Source organism: Balaenoptera borealis, assembly GCF_965194805.1.
Source record: "Balaenoptera borealis genome assembly, chromosome: 13".
In the NCBI taxonomy this organism is placed as follows: Eukaryota; Metazoa; Chordata; class Mammalia; order Artiodactyla; family Balaenopteridae; genus Balaenoptera; species Balaenoptera borealis.
This window is the reverse complement of record NC_138870.1, coordinates 17859449-17876053: the sequence shown is the minus strand read 5'-3', so window position 1 is coordinate 17876053 and position 16605 is coordinate 17859449. Positions and strand designations below refer to the sequence as shown.

The window sequence follows — 16605 nt, the reverse complement described above, 5'->3', positions numbered from 1 at the left end:
GTATAACTACAAAGTATGAAGCAATATGCCCCTCCCCCATCCAGTTCTGTCTGGTCCCAGTATCCCAGAGGATCCCAGACAGCACGGGCCACTCAACAACTCTTCACATCTGTCAGATTTCCGCAGAAGTGGACCTGGGTTTCCTCTCTTAAGCCAGCAATGATGTAAGAAAGAATGATCTGGACATGGAGTGGTTCCAGGACTAAAAGAAGCAAGACTGTTGCTTAAAACTATCCAAACAGGCAGGAAGTTTTCTAATCATTTAAGAACTGATTACATTTTTTCTTTTCATTGGTCAGGGTGTGGTACTCATTTCCTAAGCTCCACCTCATGTGGTTCAGTGGGTGAAGGGGTGATCTGTAGAGTTGGACCAAGTATGGATTAGTGTGACCAAGGACACACTAATCTGATCTCTGAGGCTATTTCAGACAATGGACTTGGCCATCCCTTTCCTCTGGCCTGGATCTCAGGCTCCATTAGAACTTACCAATCATCACCTCTCTTACCCCATCATGTAAATTAACTTTTCCTTACCTAAGGCCAGTTTGACAGTACCTAAACACAGGAAGGAGATGAAAGTTCAGACTGGACCTAGTTATGGTCTCCCTTCCACTGAGGACCAGAGCATCACCATAAGAGGAAAGCCCTGGGAGAGGGATAGAATCCAGAACTCAAAAAGACATAGTCAATCTTGCCCTGTTGTGCTGCGTGTAGTTGGAAGAATTTGTGTACGCAAAAAGGGAGAAAGAAAATGTATTTATACAGAGTGTGAAAATCCCCTACTAATTTGATTTGCCTAAGATATAGAAATATAAATGATTAATGGCTGGTTCCTTTGATGGGGACATGGTTTGAAGCCAGAGTGAAGGGAACTTTGAATATAACAGGCTTAGACATTAGAATTTTGTTTCATAGGTAATCGGGAAATCAATGTGTATAGATTGAAGAATTGACTCCTTGGGAACTTTGGGTAGAAATTGCATTTTGCTTTTGTTTGTTTCAGAGAATTGTATTTGAGTATTTTCAAACCATTCAAACTTTTGTAAAGCTTTTTATATATGCAGACCAAAAACAATTCTGAGTCTGTACAACCAAATATCCTGTATATTGGGCATTCATAGACAATCTTGATAGGATAAATTGTAGCATTCATAGTATAAATGGCAGCACTGTGTATTTCACAGGACCCTGAAGCTGACTATTAGAAATCTGGTTATCTTGGTTTTGGTGCTAACTATTCTATTAGAGAAAGGGCACAGCTTAGCTGCAGAAAGTTAGATGAAGATTAATGCAGCTAAGAATTCATCAGAGATAGGGAGAGGGATGTGACCATGGGAATAGAAGTATCCAGGAGTCCTTGGAAATTGTAGGAGGGCCAATGGATGTGTCATTACAGTGTAGGCTGGGTACAGGCTACTGCATTTGGATATGAGAAGAAAGGATGCCTTCAAAAGTGGATGGAGGACTTGGGTTGTACAAATGACTACATCAAACATGATACCACAGAATTATATTTATATTATACATTGTCTTCACATTGTAACATCCACGTTGATCATCTGTGACACAATTCTAATAACTTTGAGTATATATTTACTATAACATTTATATATATATATATGTGTATATATATATATATATGTATATAAAACCAAGAGGCACTTCCAGTAATTCTGGCCAAAAAGGAGCATCATTATATTGTCTAAGCTAAAAAATAATAAAAATAAATACAATTTATCTAATACTTTTTCTGTACAGATTCTACTTTATACAAAACATTTATCAGCCACTAACTGAGTCACAACAAATACTTGTGATAGGATGATACAAAGTATTGCTACATATATTAAGTGCAAGATACAGGTGAGAGGACAAGATTTATTTCAACTGCAAAATGATCACTTAAGTCCAACGCCTCACTCTTTTGTTTCTAAAAGTTGATAAATTCGGAAAGTTATTAACAAACATATTCAGGTTTGTTGCGAGTGATGAGAATTACATTGTTAAAAATTACCATGTACAAATGACATCCCTTACGCTGTTACTTTGGTTGGCAGTTATTTGAAAATATTGCTTTATAGGAATACTAAATTAATCCAATACTCTCTGGTTTACAAATAATACAGAGACAAATATTTGGGACATGCTAATTTGAACTTTCCAATGAAAGTTTTTGTCAGGAGGAGGTAATGACTGATCAGAACAACTGCCCCATCAGGAATCAGAACACATTTTAACACCAAAAACCAAATCAAATTAACCAAACCAGCCAAAACCTCAAACACTCTGAATTCAAATTAAAGTTCTTTCAGTTGCATATCCTAATATTATTATAGAAAGCCAGGGAGAGTCTCGTTTTCATTATTTTGCATTGAGAGTTTCAGAATGTCTATAAAAGCACCAATTTTCATTTTGTGATTCGTATGATAAAAAATCTGTAGGAAGAAAATCAGGGGGTAGTTGGATTCAGTGATATTTATTTCCAGTGCCTGTCAACTAACTGTTCTTGTTGAAACAAAAATGGTATGCGTTCTTCTGTGAGAATGTATTAGGAAATGAACTGATATTCACAAATGGAAAAAAAACCCCACCATTTAAGCAAATATAATATGGCAAAAATCCTATGCACATGTTTTACAGAGTATTAAATAGTGATTTTTTTTTTAAACTAATGAACAAATTTATACTTAAAGTCAAGCCATTGAAACACACTGACAGGTGATATATAGATATGTCAGGGTTGTTATTTAAAGATAGCAATACTATAGTACTGGATTATGCTTATACATAGCTAAAATGAAATATCTGGTATAATATGGGTTTTTGAGTCATAAAAATAATCAGTTAATTTTTAAAAGAAAAGTGAGGGAAATTCTATCAACCAACAGCTGACATACACAAAGAAAACATCTTTAAACAATTACGTTTAATTTCACATTAAACCACCTGAATAATTTGCTAGTATATAGAAAGTAGAATTACTAGAATAAAAAAAAATTCTTCCCTTAAAAAAGTATTCAAGCAGCAGTTTCCAAGCGCTAGGGGATAGTTCACATTCCAAAATGTGTAAGTGCTGATTGTAATAAAGGAAGTCAAGATTGAATATGGATCCATTAAGTCCCTTTACTCCAGAGTAACTGAGAACTAAATTGGTTTGCCACAGAAAAGATGAAGAGGTGTCCTGGGATGGTCCTTTAAGTTTTATGTAGTGTTCACTCCCAATCCACAGCTCTGCTTTTTCTCTTTTCTTTTCTTTTTTTTTTTTTTTTGCTTTTTAGTACCATGGGCTGCACAATGAAACTAGGTGTGGTGAGTTAAAACTTGAGGTGAAAGGCATCTTTCTCCTTATTATAGCAGAAGAGAATTTGTGATGATTTTTCCTTTACTAATTTTGAGTTAGAGAAGGAAAATTGGAGATAAGTCATACTTTTCTCCTGTAAGTTTGACTTTGTTTTCTTTTTGTTTTGTTTTAAAGAGGAAAGAATTCCCTGCTATAGTGTCTGTTTCACTTGAGATAGGTATTTCTACTGACACAGAAAATTTAAAGCATTTAAGCTTTAAAAACATTTTTTAAATTACTTTTCTGTTTGTGAATTTCAAATTCCAACCTACCATTTGATCAGTCTTGGCAGACGAATGTAGTGCATGGGGTTTATTGATCGGTCAGTGCTTCCTTTGTGAAAGTCAAGATTAATAAGATTTAATTTTTCTTAGTAATGAAGGTAAGTATTTGGGTTCCTAACTGTGTTAGAATTTAGTAAAATATAATCTTCATTAGTAAACCATTTATCTTAAAACAACCTAAACCATGACAAATCGCTGGATTTGTCATTCCTCTTTCTTGGGATAATTCAGACTATAATTTATACCCTAAATCTAATTAAATTATGGGGACTAAATTTATTTTTATTTCATGTACTATTGGACTCTTCATAAAATATTTTCCTCCCTGAGGCATGCAGAGAATTAGATAAATAATTAAATATAACTTTTTCCAGTTTTCTGTTACATAATAGTTCTGATTATATCAAAATGTTTAGCATCTCTATACTACGAAACATCATTTTGTGGGTTTCAATTGATTAAAAAATTTTAACAGCTTTGCTTCAAATAATCAAATTTAATATTCTTGGTAGTACTTACATATGATGATTTAATATTATTCTTTTTGAAGCATTTTTGTTTGAATTTTTTGCATGATTAAAGAATCACTTCTTGATGTAAAACAATGAGGAAATCTGTCTGAACATGAACATGTTCAGTATTTCTTATCAATAAGAAGCAGGCTTGCCTTTTCTTCTTTGCTCCACAACTCCTCAAGGAAGCAGAAATCCATGATACCAATGCCTGTCAATGTAATCAACCTTAAAAGTATGATATGGAGAAAAACTAGCTGCCTTTAGATGGGGAATTTGGATTCATAAGAGCCTAAAGCACATGTCAAAAGCCAGTTTTGTTTTCCATCTATACACCATTCCATATAGTTTATAGTCTTACCTGTACTAAAACAATCTATACCAGATCAGTATTTTTGAATCTGGATATTGGGTTCCACCAACTAAATAATGGCTTAATCTTCAGTTTTGTATCCTCAAACATATTTAGCAACAAAATGATCAATTATTTTTTGTCACTCTTGTTAACCTGCTATTAGAATGATTTTGTAGTGTGAACGTAAAGATCATAGTACCTAAAACTGGTACATTTCCCTCTGATTAGAATTGCTAAGCATAGTTTAATTCTGGGACGCTCTTCACCTAAAATGGTGAATTGGTCTCCTAATCTTAAAGTTCCATTTTGTTGGACAGATTAGAAAAATGGACTGACAGACAGTATCAGCAAGGTCATAGTTTTACTTCATAGAGAAATCACAAGAGAAATGAATGACTTAGAGCTGGTTATAAAGTATTTTGCTGCTTGATAGGAGAGAGGGCAAATGAAAGGAACTCAGTTTGGTTCCAGAGTATATAGATATTTTAGTGCTCGAATACCTGGAGTTGAGCTATTAGCAATTGAAAATTTGTTGATTTTTTCCACACCCATTAGCTGATAATTATATGGAGAATTTGATTTACTGTAGATTATGAAAGTTTACAGAACTCTGTTTTACTGGAGCCTCTGCCCATTTGAAAAGGCAGTTTATTTCCAAAATTGCATATAAACCAGGAAAAGTATTAAGTGGGAATCAGACTTAGGATGGAAGAGAAGGACAGTAAGACCCTTACTGTGGTTTTCACTATTATTTTAGAAAAACTAAATGACAGGGACAGTGGAGATCCCCATACTGATGTGGAAGCACCAAAAATACCTCCTAAAGCAGAATAAAAATGATATTTTGATTCTTTACTTCTCATTAGTTAGGAGTTGTTCATCACACAAATAGTTCACTTTTGTAAAGCAGTCGTTTCAAACTTTAGACTTTATTTACAATGATAATTTTCATATCTTTATTACTTAGAAAATAATTTATGTTTTTCCATCATTTAAACAAAAAATAGGCCTGAGTCTCATGCCTTTTGCACAGCTTTTACCTTCAAAGAATGTCATCTGGGAAAGTGACAGGGGACATCAGGACATTGCAAATCAAGAGAGGCAGGGGTGTGAGGAAATTGCAATACGTATTATACCTGTAATATGAAGTCCGCTTGACATACCATCCATTGTCTTTAGTTTTACTGAGATTGCAATGGTTAGGATTTGTTCTGGAATTCCATCAAAACGGAAGAGACATAATTTCGTGTTCTGTGTTTAGAAAGTGGATATTTTCTTAAACATAATATGAGGAAATTCCTTCACTTCTCAGATGAAGACCGATGTAGATAAATCCCTGTACAGAGCTACTGTCTTCATCTTTGACTAAGAGCAAAACCAGGTCTTATATAAATGACAAAAATAACTTATAGTTTTAAAATATGCTAAAGTGGTGTTTTCACCAAGGAAACAATATTCTCAAGGTTGGCTTAGATCGATAACCAGAAAGACATTCTATCAGCATGCTGGAAATGACATCGATGACATTCTTAGTATACCTGGTCTTTTCCTTAACAGAAAGCAACCACTAGCATCAAGGCCACCAAATTCCAACTTTTCCTACCATTAGTTTCATGGCTGTCCATACAATTCTTTTCCCTAAATGGGCTAGACATTCCTTCATTTGAAAGACCTGAGTTTATCTAATGGCACCTATAATTAGGCTCATAAAAAAATGTAGTAAATTGCAACAAATACACTGGCACCACAGGAAGCAAGCTCCGGAGTTGGAAGTGAACACAGTAATATTGCTGTCACCAAGGACGGGGGAGCCCATCACTAGCAGAAAATATCTTTTCATGTCCCTCGGCATCCTGTGGGATGTACTGGGTGTGTATGAAAGTCAAGCACTTGAAGAATCGCCATTCCTTTTCTTGAACTGACTTTAGCTTTAATACACTGGCAATTTATCTTTCTTTGAAGAAAAAAAATGATTAATCTGCCTAGACTGGTGAGCACAATTCTGGAATGAAGAGGTTCTTACTGCTTTGGCCATGATTATTTCATGTACTTGAAAACAGAACAAAACAAAAACCAGGTAGTGTGCTTAGACCTCTACTCTGGCAGCCAGGCGGGCCCCTACTTGGGGTCATGGAGTGTTGAGGAAGCCACCAATATACGGTTATGAATGTATAACTACTCTGTCGCCATTTAACTTGCTCCATACCTAGATTTTTTCTGGACTTATATTTATTTTAGAGACATATGGCATTTGGAGCAGGGGGAAAGATTAGTTCTGTTAAGTAATTAGATACCAGAGGTATGTGAGTATAAATGCTTTTTTTTCCCCCCTTCTGTTATTTACCATGGAAGGAAAATAAATTCACTGGGGAAATGTATTTGACTCACAGTAAGTTTTGCAAACATAGAGACACACAGGCAATACTAAAAAAAATGGAAAACAACTCAGTAAGTCCTAAATAATGAAGACCTGATGTTAACTCAAAAAAAAAAAATTATTCTCATTATTTAGGTAGAATCTGCATCTATTTGATCCTTTTCATATTTTCCTACTTTTTGGGAAATTTGCCTTGAAACTATGTTTATTTTGGATTGTATTATCTTTGCCTTATTTTAAAAATGCCATGGATTATTGTATAATCATTGCTTTGGAAGGGAAGAATATCCATTTATGAGAAATGAAGGCATTTTTAATGTTAACACTCTTTTCTATGATTTGAGAGGAAATAAAAAGTAGAAATCACGAGCAAGATTTACTTGAAGCTAAGGTTGTTTAGATGATGGGCCAGGATATCAAAGTATCAAAGGAAATGTTAGAAGCAAAAAGTGTTGGGAAGAAAGGGACACCAATTATAAACATTCCTCATTGTTTAAGAAAGTCTTTCGCTTGGTAGATGTGGATCCAGAAGTTACCCAAAAGTGAGCCAGAGTTGCTAGTGAAAAAACATTCTTTGCACCATCCTCATTTCATTGGCATAAAATAACTGTATCAGATTATCATTTAAATTAGAACAGGTAGATGAGTGGGTGTTCACAGACCTCCATGCAGATGACCATCCATCTCTTACTGGGCTTGGAGAGAGAGCTACAATGTATAAAAATGGTGATTAAAATAGAACTTTATAAAAATGTTTCCCTTTTCCCTTTAAAAAAAAAAAAAGAGTTGACTATCTACAGAAACAAAAACAAATCTTTATATTTACATCAAGATAACTATTCATGACAAATATAATAATATGAAATAAAATATTGAAAGTGAGTATCAACTTTTTAAATAGAGGTTTGGCTCACAGCATAAACAAGTGTAGATAAACAAACAAACCAAAAAAAAAAAAAAAAAAAACACTGTCAATGATAGGCCCAGTCTCCCCAAATCCCTCGAGTCTTCCCTGCCAAAAGAAACATGACAACGGGCCAGATTACAGCTAGAAGCCACTCCATCACACCGTGCATGCAACAGTACAACAGGGTTGTCCGTGCGACCTTTGCCACTCAAAAGCCAATCTTCACCAGTTGCCAAGAATCAGGCTTTCACTATGTCAATAGACACCAAACCCTAGGTTGAAATGTTCCCCTTCACCTCTCACTGTCTATCCCAGAGTGGGTTTCTGTTTACCTTCCTTTCTTTTTCTTTTTCTTTTTCTACTGCACATTTTGCAGCAAATTAAGACATGGGCGATCCCGTTAAAAGCCATTTCCCAGGCCTTCTCTGGCAACCTTTTAGAACTGTAACCTGATGAAAAGACCTGACTTCAGCTCCTTCTGAGGTGTTTCTGTTTAAAGAATGCCATCCCCTTCCATGGTGATTTGATTTTAGGTGAGTGACAGACAGACATACAGACAAACAGCTCCTATACATTCATTCAGCGACTAGACTAGAAAATGCCTCAGTCTTCCCGGTTTAAGGCTGGTGACAGCAAGCCTTGAAGGGATGCACAGGCCCGTGGCCCTGTCCCCCAGCCTGCCAATCCCCTCCTTCTGCAGAGGGACTTTTACTGAAGCCAAGTAGAGGCAGGCGTTTGGGATGGCTGCCTCTTAAAGACTCTCCAGAGCGAACTTCATCCTGTTTGTTCACATGTGCTGAGTCGTCTGCTGCAGCAATGCTATGACCAACTAAAACCACAAAAATCTCTCTTTACATACACACAAATGTACATACACATGAGCATCCTTCCCATCTCTCTCTCTCTCTCTCTCATACACACACACACACACACACACAATGTTGGCAGGATGTATAAGAATTCAAACAATGCTCTGGAACTTTCATCCCTCAGTACTAAGAGCAAAAGCTTCTTAGTCGTAACCTACATTTGCTACACTGCTTCCCGGCTAAAGCTGCACCATCTCCTTTGGGATTTGTTTTCCTTTAGTTTTTCCTTTATGATTTATTATATCACAGTGACCACTATATATCTTAACATGAATGTTACTAAATCGTGGAGCCAGGAATCCTGGCTTTTCGGTGTGTCTGCGTGTGTGTCTGTGAATATGTTTTACATGGATCTATGTGAGAGCTTATATACACACACACATATATACTTCTTCCTTTAAGAAAATCCTTAGAAGCTGGTGTTGTTGTTATACTGTGAAAGCTTCTCTGAGTGAGAGTTTTTTAAACCATGTACCTCACTGTAAAAATAAACACATAAAATGCAAAGAATCCCAAAATGCCATAGCCGTTTGCCCATCTTCTCATATTTCTACAGTGTTGTGTCTAAGTGTTGTGCTGGCTTGAAAAGAGTCTGTGACAAGTCACTCTGTTTGGAAACATAGCTCATTCTATCCATTGTCACTGGTTTGGCTTTGGGGTTGGGGTCTCCTCTCCTCTCGGCTTCCCCTTTTCTTCATCTTCTTCCTTGATGGCCTGGATCTGTTCTGAGGGACGCTGCTGGGGGGACTGGTCCAGGGACTGATCCGCTGTGCCCACCAACCGCTGTTCCTCCTCAATGACTTTCTTCCACATCTTGTGGTTCTGCAGAAGGTGCTGAGTTATTTGGCAGTAGACTTTTCTCCTTTTGAAAGTTGTCTTTCCTGAGAAAACACCAAATTAGACTACTTATTTGTGTGTTGAGTACATGACAGTTTTTTCCCCTTATTCATAAGGGTCAAGTACCAAATGGATACATATATCTATCAATCACTTGATGTGTATATTGTAATAATCATTTTTGAGAGTGGGGAAATAAGAGGAAGATGGCATGAACCATTAACATATCATTGAGACGTACTGTGAACGGTATGTAATATCTGGTAACGTAACTTCCAATACAAGGTTTTTGTTTGTGTCTTGGAGTTATTACTCTCACTCCATTCAGACTCTCAAGATTTTCCACCTAGATTATTGGAATAATTCCTTGTTACGTGTTCCTCTGCTTTGTCAACCAATTCAACTCACAAAAGTCTACAATATTGATTTTTTTAAAAAAGACAGTTTTGATAGTACTGTTCTGTTTCCTGTGGACTAAAAAATTAATTTCAAACTCCTCTAGCAGGGGGCTTTGACTCTAGTGGGAAAATAGAGGGTGAACAAGTAAGGACAATTACACTGAGTTGTACAAAGTCTTTAAAAGGTGGCAGAAAGAGAGGGAAATGACTTAGCTGCGAGGATGCGGCATGATGATGGTGCTTTGGACTAGGATGGGACAATGGAGACGAAGATGAGTAGATAAATGTGAGATACATTTGTGAGGTATCATCAACAGGACTTGGCAACTGATTACATGTAAGGAAAAAAGAAGGGCGGAATCAAAGACAACCCTGAGCTTTCTGATGTGAACAGCTGAGTGGCAAGATGTACTGAGAAAGGGCACATTAGATGAGCAGACTTGAGGCGTATGTTGAACATGATGTTCCCCTCATCGTCACTAAACTTTAGATAGGTTTCTTCCAGACTCTATGACCCTGATCTAAAACTTGTAATTGCAAATTCTTTCTCTGCCCCTTGGTAATGTAGATAAATCTTCTCCCAGCCTCTAGCCAGTTTGACAACCCAGGAAACATCATCCTTCTCAAGGACCTGGGAGCCAGCCCTTTGAAATGCAATTATTAAGAAAGATAGATAGGGTCCCTTTCACCGATCTCCGTGGGTAGGAAGGAGCCTAACTTCAATAAGCACCAATTAGCAAACAAAAATGGCCTAATCACATTGACCAACTCCCCTTTAAGGTCCTCAGTACTTTTTCCTTAGCTCATCCCAATGTGTAAAAACTCTCCTGCCTTTGTTTTCAATGGAGTTGAGTCCAATGTCTCTCTCCTATTGCAATAGTCTTGAAGAAAGTCTTCCTTACCATTTTTAACAAGTATGCAGTGCAATTTCTCTCTGACACATCAAAGTATGGCAACATCAGGTATTCAACCTGTGAGGGAGTAGGTAAGACTTTTCCCAAAGGACATGACACTTGAGCTGAGATGTAAATTATGAGAATTAAATATACTGGGTGAAGAAGGGGCTGGCAGCATTCTAGGTATGTGAGGGGCATGTGTACAGGCAGAAGCCATGGGGCCCTGGAGCATAACACCAATTTCTTCAATTATAAGATTCTTAACAAGGGCAATATATACATAAAATAAAATTGAAAAAAAATCTGAATTCTTTCTATAGAAATCAATAAAATATATTAATCCATTCAATTTTTAAGAGCAAACCTTTAAAATGACTTTTCTATCAAAGCTATCTCCTTGTCTATTTCTACATTGTTTTTATTGTAGTTAAGTTCAATTGAGAAATCTTCACATGTTAATATACTTTTTAACCTAATCCTTTGAGTCAGGAGAGTTACAGATGATCACTGGGTGAAGGATGGACTTGACTCAGTCATAGCACATGCTCTACTGCTCAAAGTGATTATTCCATCCAAAAGTTATACACATTCACGGTAGTGCATTCACAGGGAAGAAGCTAACAAAAGCTCAACTTTTCTCTTTTTCCTTTCAGGGCAGCCCCCATGAGAGCAGCTGTTCTCTTATTAATGCTGCTAAACATTAGCAATAAACCTCTCTGGAATTAAACTGAATAAGGTGACGTAGAAGAAAGTTTGTACCAAATAAATTTGCGTAGATTAGTCTGCAGGTGGTCTAAAACATGCCTGTATTGAGAGCCAAATTGTTCAGCACTGGAACCTTTTGAAATGAGAACAAAGATCCTTTCATTGCTCAAACTCTAAATGCAGCTTAGTACTTCATTAGAAACCTCTTAGTTTGCTGTAGGAATCTTTCAAATTTAATTATGAGGTGGGGAAAAAAGCCTTCTTTACCCAGGATACCATATTGAAATATTTTATTCTGTGTTTCCTGAGAGATCTCCAAGTTTTGCAAATTGCTGAAATTATCAGTGCATATTTAATTTACATTTTTTCTGAAATCTAAGTTTCTGGTTAAATCAAGTTAACCATCTCAGTCAATATGAATCCTGAAATTAAAATTACTAAGAGTCAATAACAATGGAGTTAAAACGAGGAGACCTGGGTTTCCTTTCTGGTTCTGCAGAATCCATCTACACCTTGGGTTGTCAAACTTCTGAGCCTCAGTTTCGACTTTTGTAAAATGAGGCAGCTCAACTGGATGATCACTGATTCCCCTTCCATTTCTAGAATTCTATTATTCCATGTGGCCAATTTTTACTAGATACTAACACTGCCCAATATTTATCATTTTCTTGGCTATAAAGGGATAGTTCAAATATAATTTTTCAAAAGCTATGGTTATCAAATCATTGTTGATGATGTTTTAAATTTTAACATAAAGGTGACCAGTTGACTTTTAGAAGCCATTAGTAAACAGAATCCACAGAATTCTCATTCCTGCTTTAGTGAGCTTGATTAAAAATGGGAAGGTCAGTAGAGTAACACATCAGAATCTCAGAGTCAGTATGGCCACCCAACCCTACAGAACAGAGACAAATCGAATATTTGGTTGTTTGTTGTATTTGCTGCTAAAGCCAATGCTGACGAGTTGAGCCTGTTAAATCTCCTAACCTAGGTTCTTCAATTCTTGATGCCTAGATTATGTATGTGTTGCTTCAATGTATTTGAGTTCAAATAGCAATCAAGTAGGGCCCACGGGAACAAAGCTTTTCCAGACACTAAGCTGACCACACTTTCCAATAACATTCAGTGGAAGAACTGTCCAGTCCTTAGTCAGACAGCAAATTACCTGGCTCTTTGAATGAAAAAAAAGTAAAAATATAAAATGCATGCATGTTTATTAAATGAGAAAATGAATAAATAATCCATGAATCCTGTCTTGGCTCCTACCTCTGAATGCCAAGATCAGCACAAAATTTTTAATAGACATCTTTTGATAAGCATCAGAGGAATAAAATAAAATTACTTTGATAATAGAATATTGAAGGAAAACAACTTTTGATTTTCCTCCCATTCTATATAAAAGTTAATATATGGGTTAGACCTTAAGCAAAAGTCTGACCTAAAGCCAAACTTGCCCCGTCTCACCAGTCTATGGTTAATAATGAGTTCTTTATCTCTGCTTATGTGAGCTTATGACAGGGCACTTATATGAGGGCAAAATAGGTTAATACACAAGGTAGAATATCTCTTTACCTAGATGGCCAAATGAACTAAGTCATGCATTTCCCTGACTGTGCTTAAAAAAAAAAAAAAAAAAGGAAAAAATGATCATAATGTCTTTCATGGCTAATATTTTTGGTAAGGGCCTTGAAAAATATCAATATTAACACTGAAATTCCTTTATGAAGGTAGATAGAAACCACATACTATACTCCCATGAACATAGGAACAGTATTTGTGCAATATCACTGTAAGGGTTATTGGTTTTCCTAATTATGCTATTAGGGCCTCCTCCATATGGCAGGAGAAACAGTGGAGAATATCTCAAGACGTGAAGAAAAATAATCTTGATTTCATAGACACTTAAGTTGAACAGATTAGAACGGCTACATGATGCACTCCAAATCAATGATGAGATGTGACCACTTCTCACTGTCACTATTGCCACTACCCTGGTCCAAAGCCACAGTCATCTCTCACTTGGATAATTTCAACAGCCTCTTAACACACTGCCCTGCTTACACCCTTGCTCTTACCTCAAACTCGAGAATATTCTCAATGCAGCAGCTGAAGCAATCCAGTTAAAACATAAGTTGAATCAACTAAGTCTTCTGCTCAAAACCTCTGATGATGGCTTCCCATCTTACTCAGAGTAAAAGCCAGACTCCATACTGTGACCTGCAGAGCCCTACCTTCTAACCCTCCATCATCTCGGTCCCCGCTCCCCACCCCCCTTCCTCTGCTTCAGCCTCCCAGCTCTCCCGATGCTCCTTGAACACGCAGCCAGTGTCCACGTCAGGACCTTTACACGGTTTGCTTTCCTCTCTCCTTGAAATGCTTTGTCCACATCTATTTCCATGGATCCCTCCTTCCCTTGCTTCTTTCAGGTTTAAAAAAAAAAAAAAAATCTCTTATTTAGACCATCCGTGGCTATCTTATCTAAGATTTTAATCTTTCTGCACAATATTTCATATCCTTATCTTTCTGCACAATATTTCATATCCTTCTTATTTTTCATTTTTATTTTTAAACTCTAGCATTTATCAGTACCTAACATATTACAGATTTACTGATTTGTCTGCTGACCCCACTGGAATATAAGTCTAAAAGGGCAAGGATTGATCGATTTTTTTTTTTGTCTGATTTGTTCATGGCTCTGTCTTTAGAACCTATAAGAATGCCTGGCACAGAGTAGGTGCTTAATAAATATTTGATGAATGAATGAGTGACTACTACCTCTTACCACTTTAGCACCTCCCCCGAAGCAAGCCAAGAAAAGCCTATGGCTGGTCTAGATAGTACCTGAGATTCCTAAATCATTCAGATACTCTGAAAAATAGGCTTTGATTACTTAATTGTCTTACTTCATAACAGAGAACATACCTCTTTATGAACATGGTATTATAATAGATTCCACAGTCTGTAATTCCCATTATCATGATATTGGGGACGGGGGAGTAGCCATAATCACTGCAGCAGGTGATATTTGGACTCAGCTATGAAATTCACGAGGAGCATCAAATTTATTGTGAACCTAAGTAAGAAAACAATCCTAGGAGAAGCACATTCGAGAGAGATTCTATAACTTACTTGGAGATTCACTATTTTTACAGGTTTCCTCTTCGTTTGGTGCTTCCTCCTCCTCCTCTGGGTCATCGGTGTCTCCTGACTCATCACTGTCTTCCACCCATTTCCCTGGCATCAGTCCTGCTGAATCATAGGAGTTGCAGAGAGGACCCACGATGTGCGAGATGAAGGATTCCTGAAGGTTGGCCAACTGAGGAGCAGAACGGTCCATGAAAGGGCTTATTGGTAACCCGAGGCTGGCCTCTTCATCACCCTAGAAATAGGAATGTAGCAGGAACAGTTAACTAGAAAGGCAAACGACAAGGAAAGTGTAAAATACAAATAAAGTCACCATTCCCTTGGCATCTAAAATTTGCAAATATGCAAGAACCCAGGCATATGTGTGAACTCTTTCTTTCCTGGACTGCTAAGAGATTTCCCCCACATTACTAAGATTCCTATCGGACTGCTTTGTTGCCATTTACCACTGCAGTAATCTTGAGGGTTTGGTTTTTGATCAAGGGGAAATACAAGAAATGGTTTAATGTCTAAGTGGATGACCTTTCTTATCACTAGTCATTGTTCCTTATATTAGAGTATAAGTTCGAATATAAATGCATCTTAAAAGGCAATGCTGGATATAAATATCCAACAAATAGATAATCTATCATGTTTTACTTTTTTTTTTTGCCTTGGCTGCCAGAAATTTTAAAGTAATTTATTCCTCAATTAATTAAAGTTGCTACCTTAACCCAGCTTTGGGTTGAATTATGTCTTCTGTGATTATATAGTTTCTGATATTCTTATTTATCTATGTTTAACAGTACTACTGTGTAAGTGTTTGTTTACTTTGAACTGATTCATTTCTGGAAAAAAAATATCAGATTGTAAACCAGAAGTTACCTAGCAACATTAATGAAGGAATTATACCAAAATATCAACAATGGTTATGCCTATGTAGTGGAATTATTATAACTGGATTTTCTCTTTCCTTTACATTTTTTCTATATTCAATATTTCAGGATTGATTATGAATTTATTCTGAGGAAAGGCAATACATTATTTTCTAGAAAGCACAAACATTTATTGTATATATAAGTCCTATCTATAATGCTCAAAAAAGTTCTTTCTAATCTTTCTTTAAAAATGTCCAGGGAAAGGTGATTTATTACTTAATACTTGCAAATAACTTTATCTTAGAGTTTTTATGCTTTACAGTTTAGTCCAATTTTTGTCATTTTTTTAATCCTCTGATTAAAATTGGCCAGTGCCTTTTCTGATGGTAGCATGAATATGAAATAGACTGATCACGCTTTTACAGCTTTTGGAAGCTTTAGGGAATTTATGAGCAGCCTCAATATGGATTAAGGGAAATAGTTAAGTTAGTTACCTGTTCATAAAATTCATTGACAATACCCTCTGTCCACTGAAGATGGAGCTCTTTAAACTTAGCTGGCCCATTGATATCAGCCAACTTTATACACATTTGACAAACCAGTAGACGATCATTTTCATTGGTCCAATCTATTCCAGCTTCATCATTCACCTGTTTGAGGGACAAAGTTAAAATGGGTTCTGACTCAATGAAAGCAAAAGTTGAACAGGAGAATAAACAACAGAATATTGATTGTCTTCCTACCATGTGGAGATTAGAATGCCAAGTAATGAGAAACATCTCAGCTGTTTCAAATAATGTTATTGGCTTGCATAAATTAACAGTAAAATAGCTCACCAAAAAAAGTACAATAACAAATGATGGATAATTATTAATTATGGAATTGAAAAGAAATGCTATTTAATATTAACATAGGTTTTAAATTACTATTAAAATAATGTGGCTACAAATAATAAGAAATTTTGAGTTAACATTTGGGCATTTATGTTTGATGTATGAAATTCTGCTTCAGGTTTTTGACCTTTGCTACTGCCAGGTAATTTCTGTTGTTAGCATTCCACAGAGATGAGAGCAAATTAAATCAAACAAAAACACAATGATTGATAGTTAGAATTCTATTATTTC

General features: G+C 36.2%; 1 protein-coding gene across 1 annotated transcript in view; it reads right to left on the bottom strand.

Moving 5' to 3' along the window:
* Positions 1–3235: 3235 nt before the first annotated feature.
* Positions 3236–16605, bottom strand: part of PDE3A (phosphodiesterase 3A) — a 309909-nt gene continuing 296539 nt past the window's right edge. Inside the window, exons 14-16 of the mRNA XM_082351934.1 lie at positions 15976–16131; positions 14610–14859; positions 3236–9525 (exon numbers count right to left, since the gene is read on the bottom strand). Coding sequence (XP_082208060.1) covers positions 9284–9525; positions 14610–14859; positions 15976–16131 — 648 coding nt within the window. The 3' untranslated portion in view covers positions 3236–9283. The remainder of the gene's footprint in view (positions 9526–14609; positions 14860–15975; positions 16132–16605) is intronic.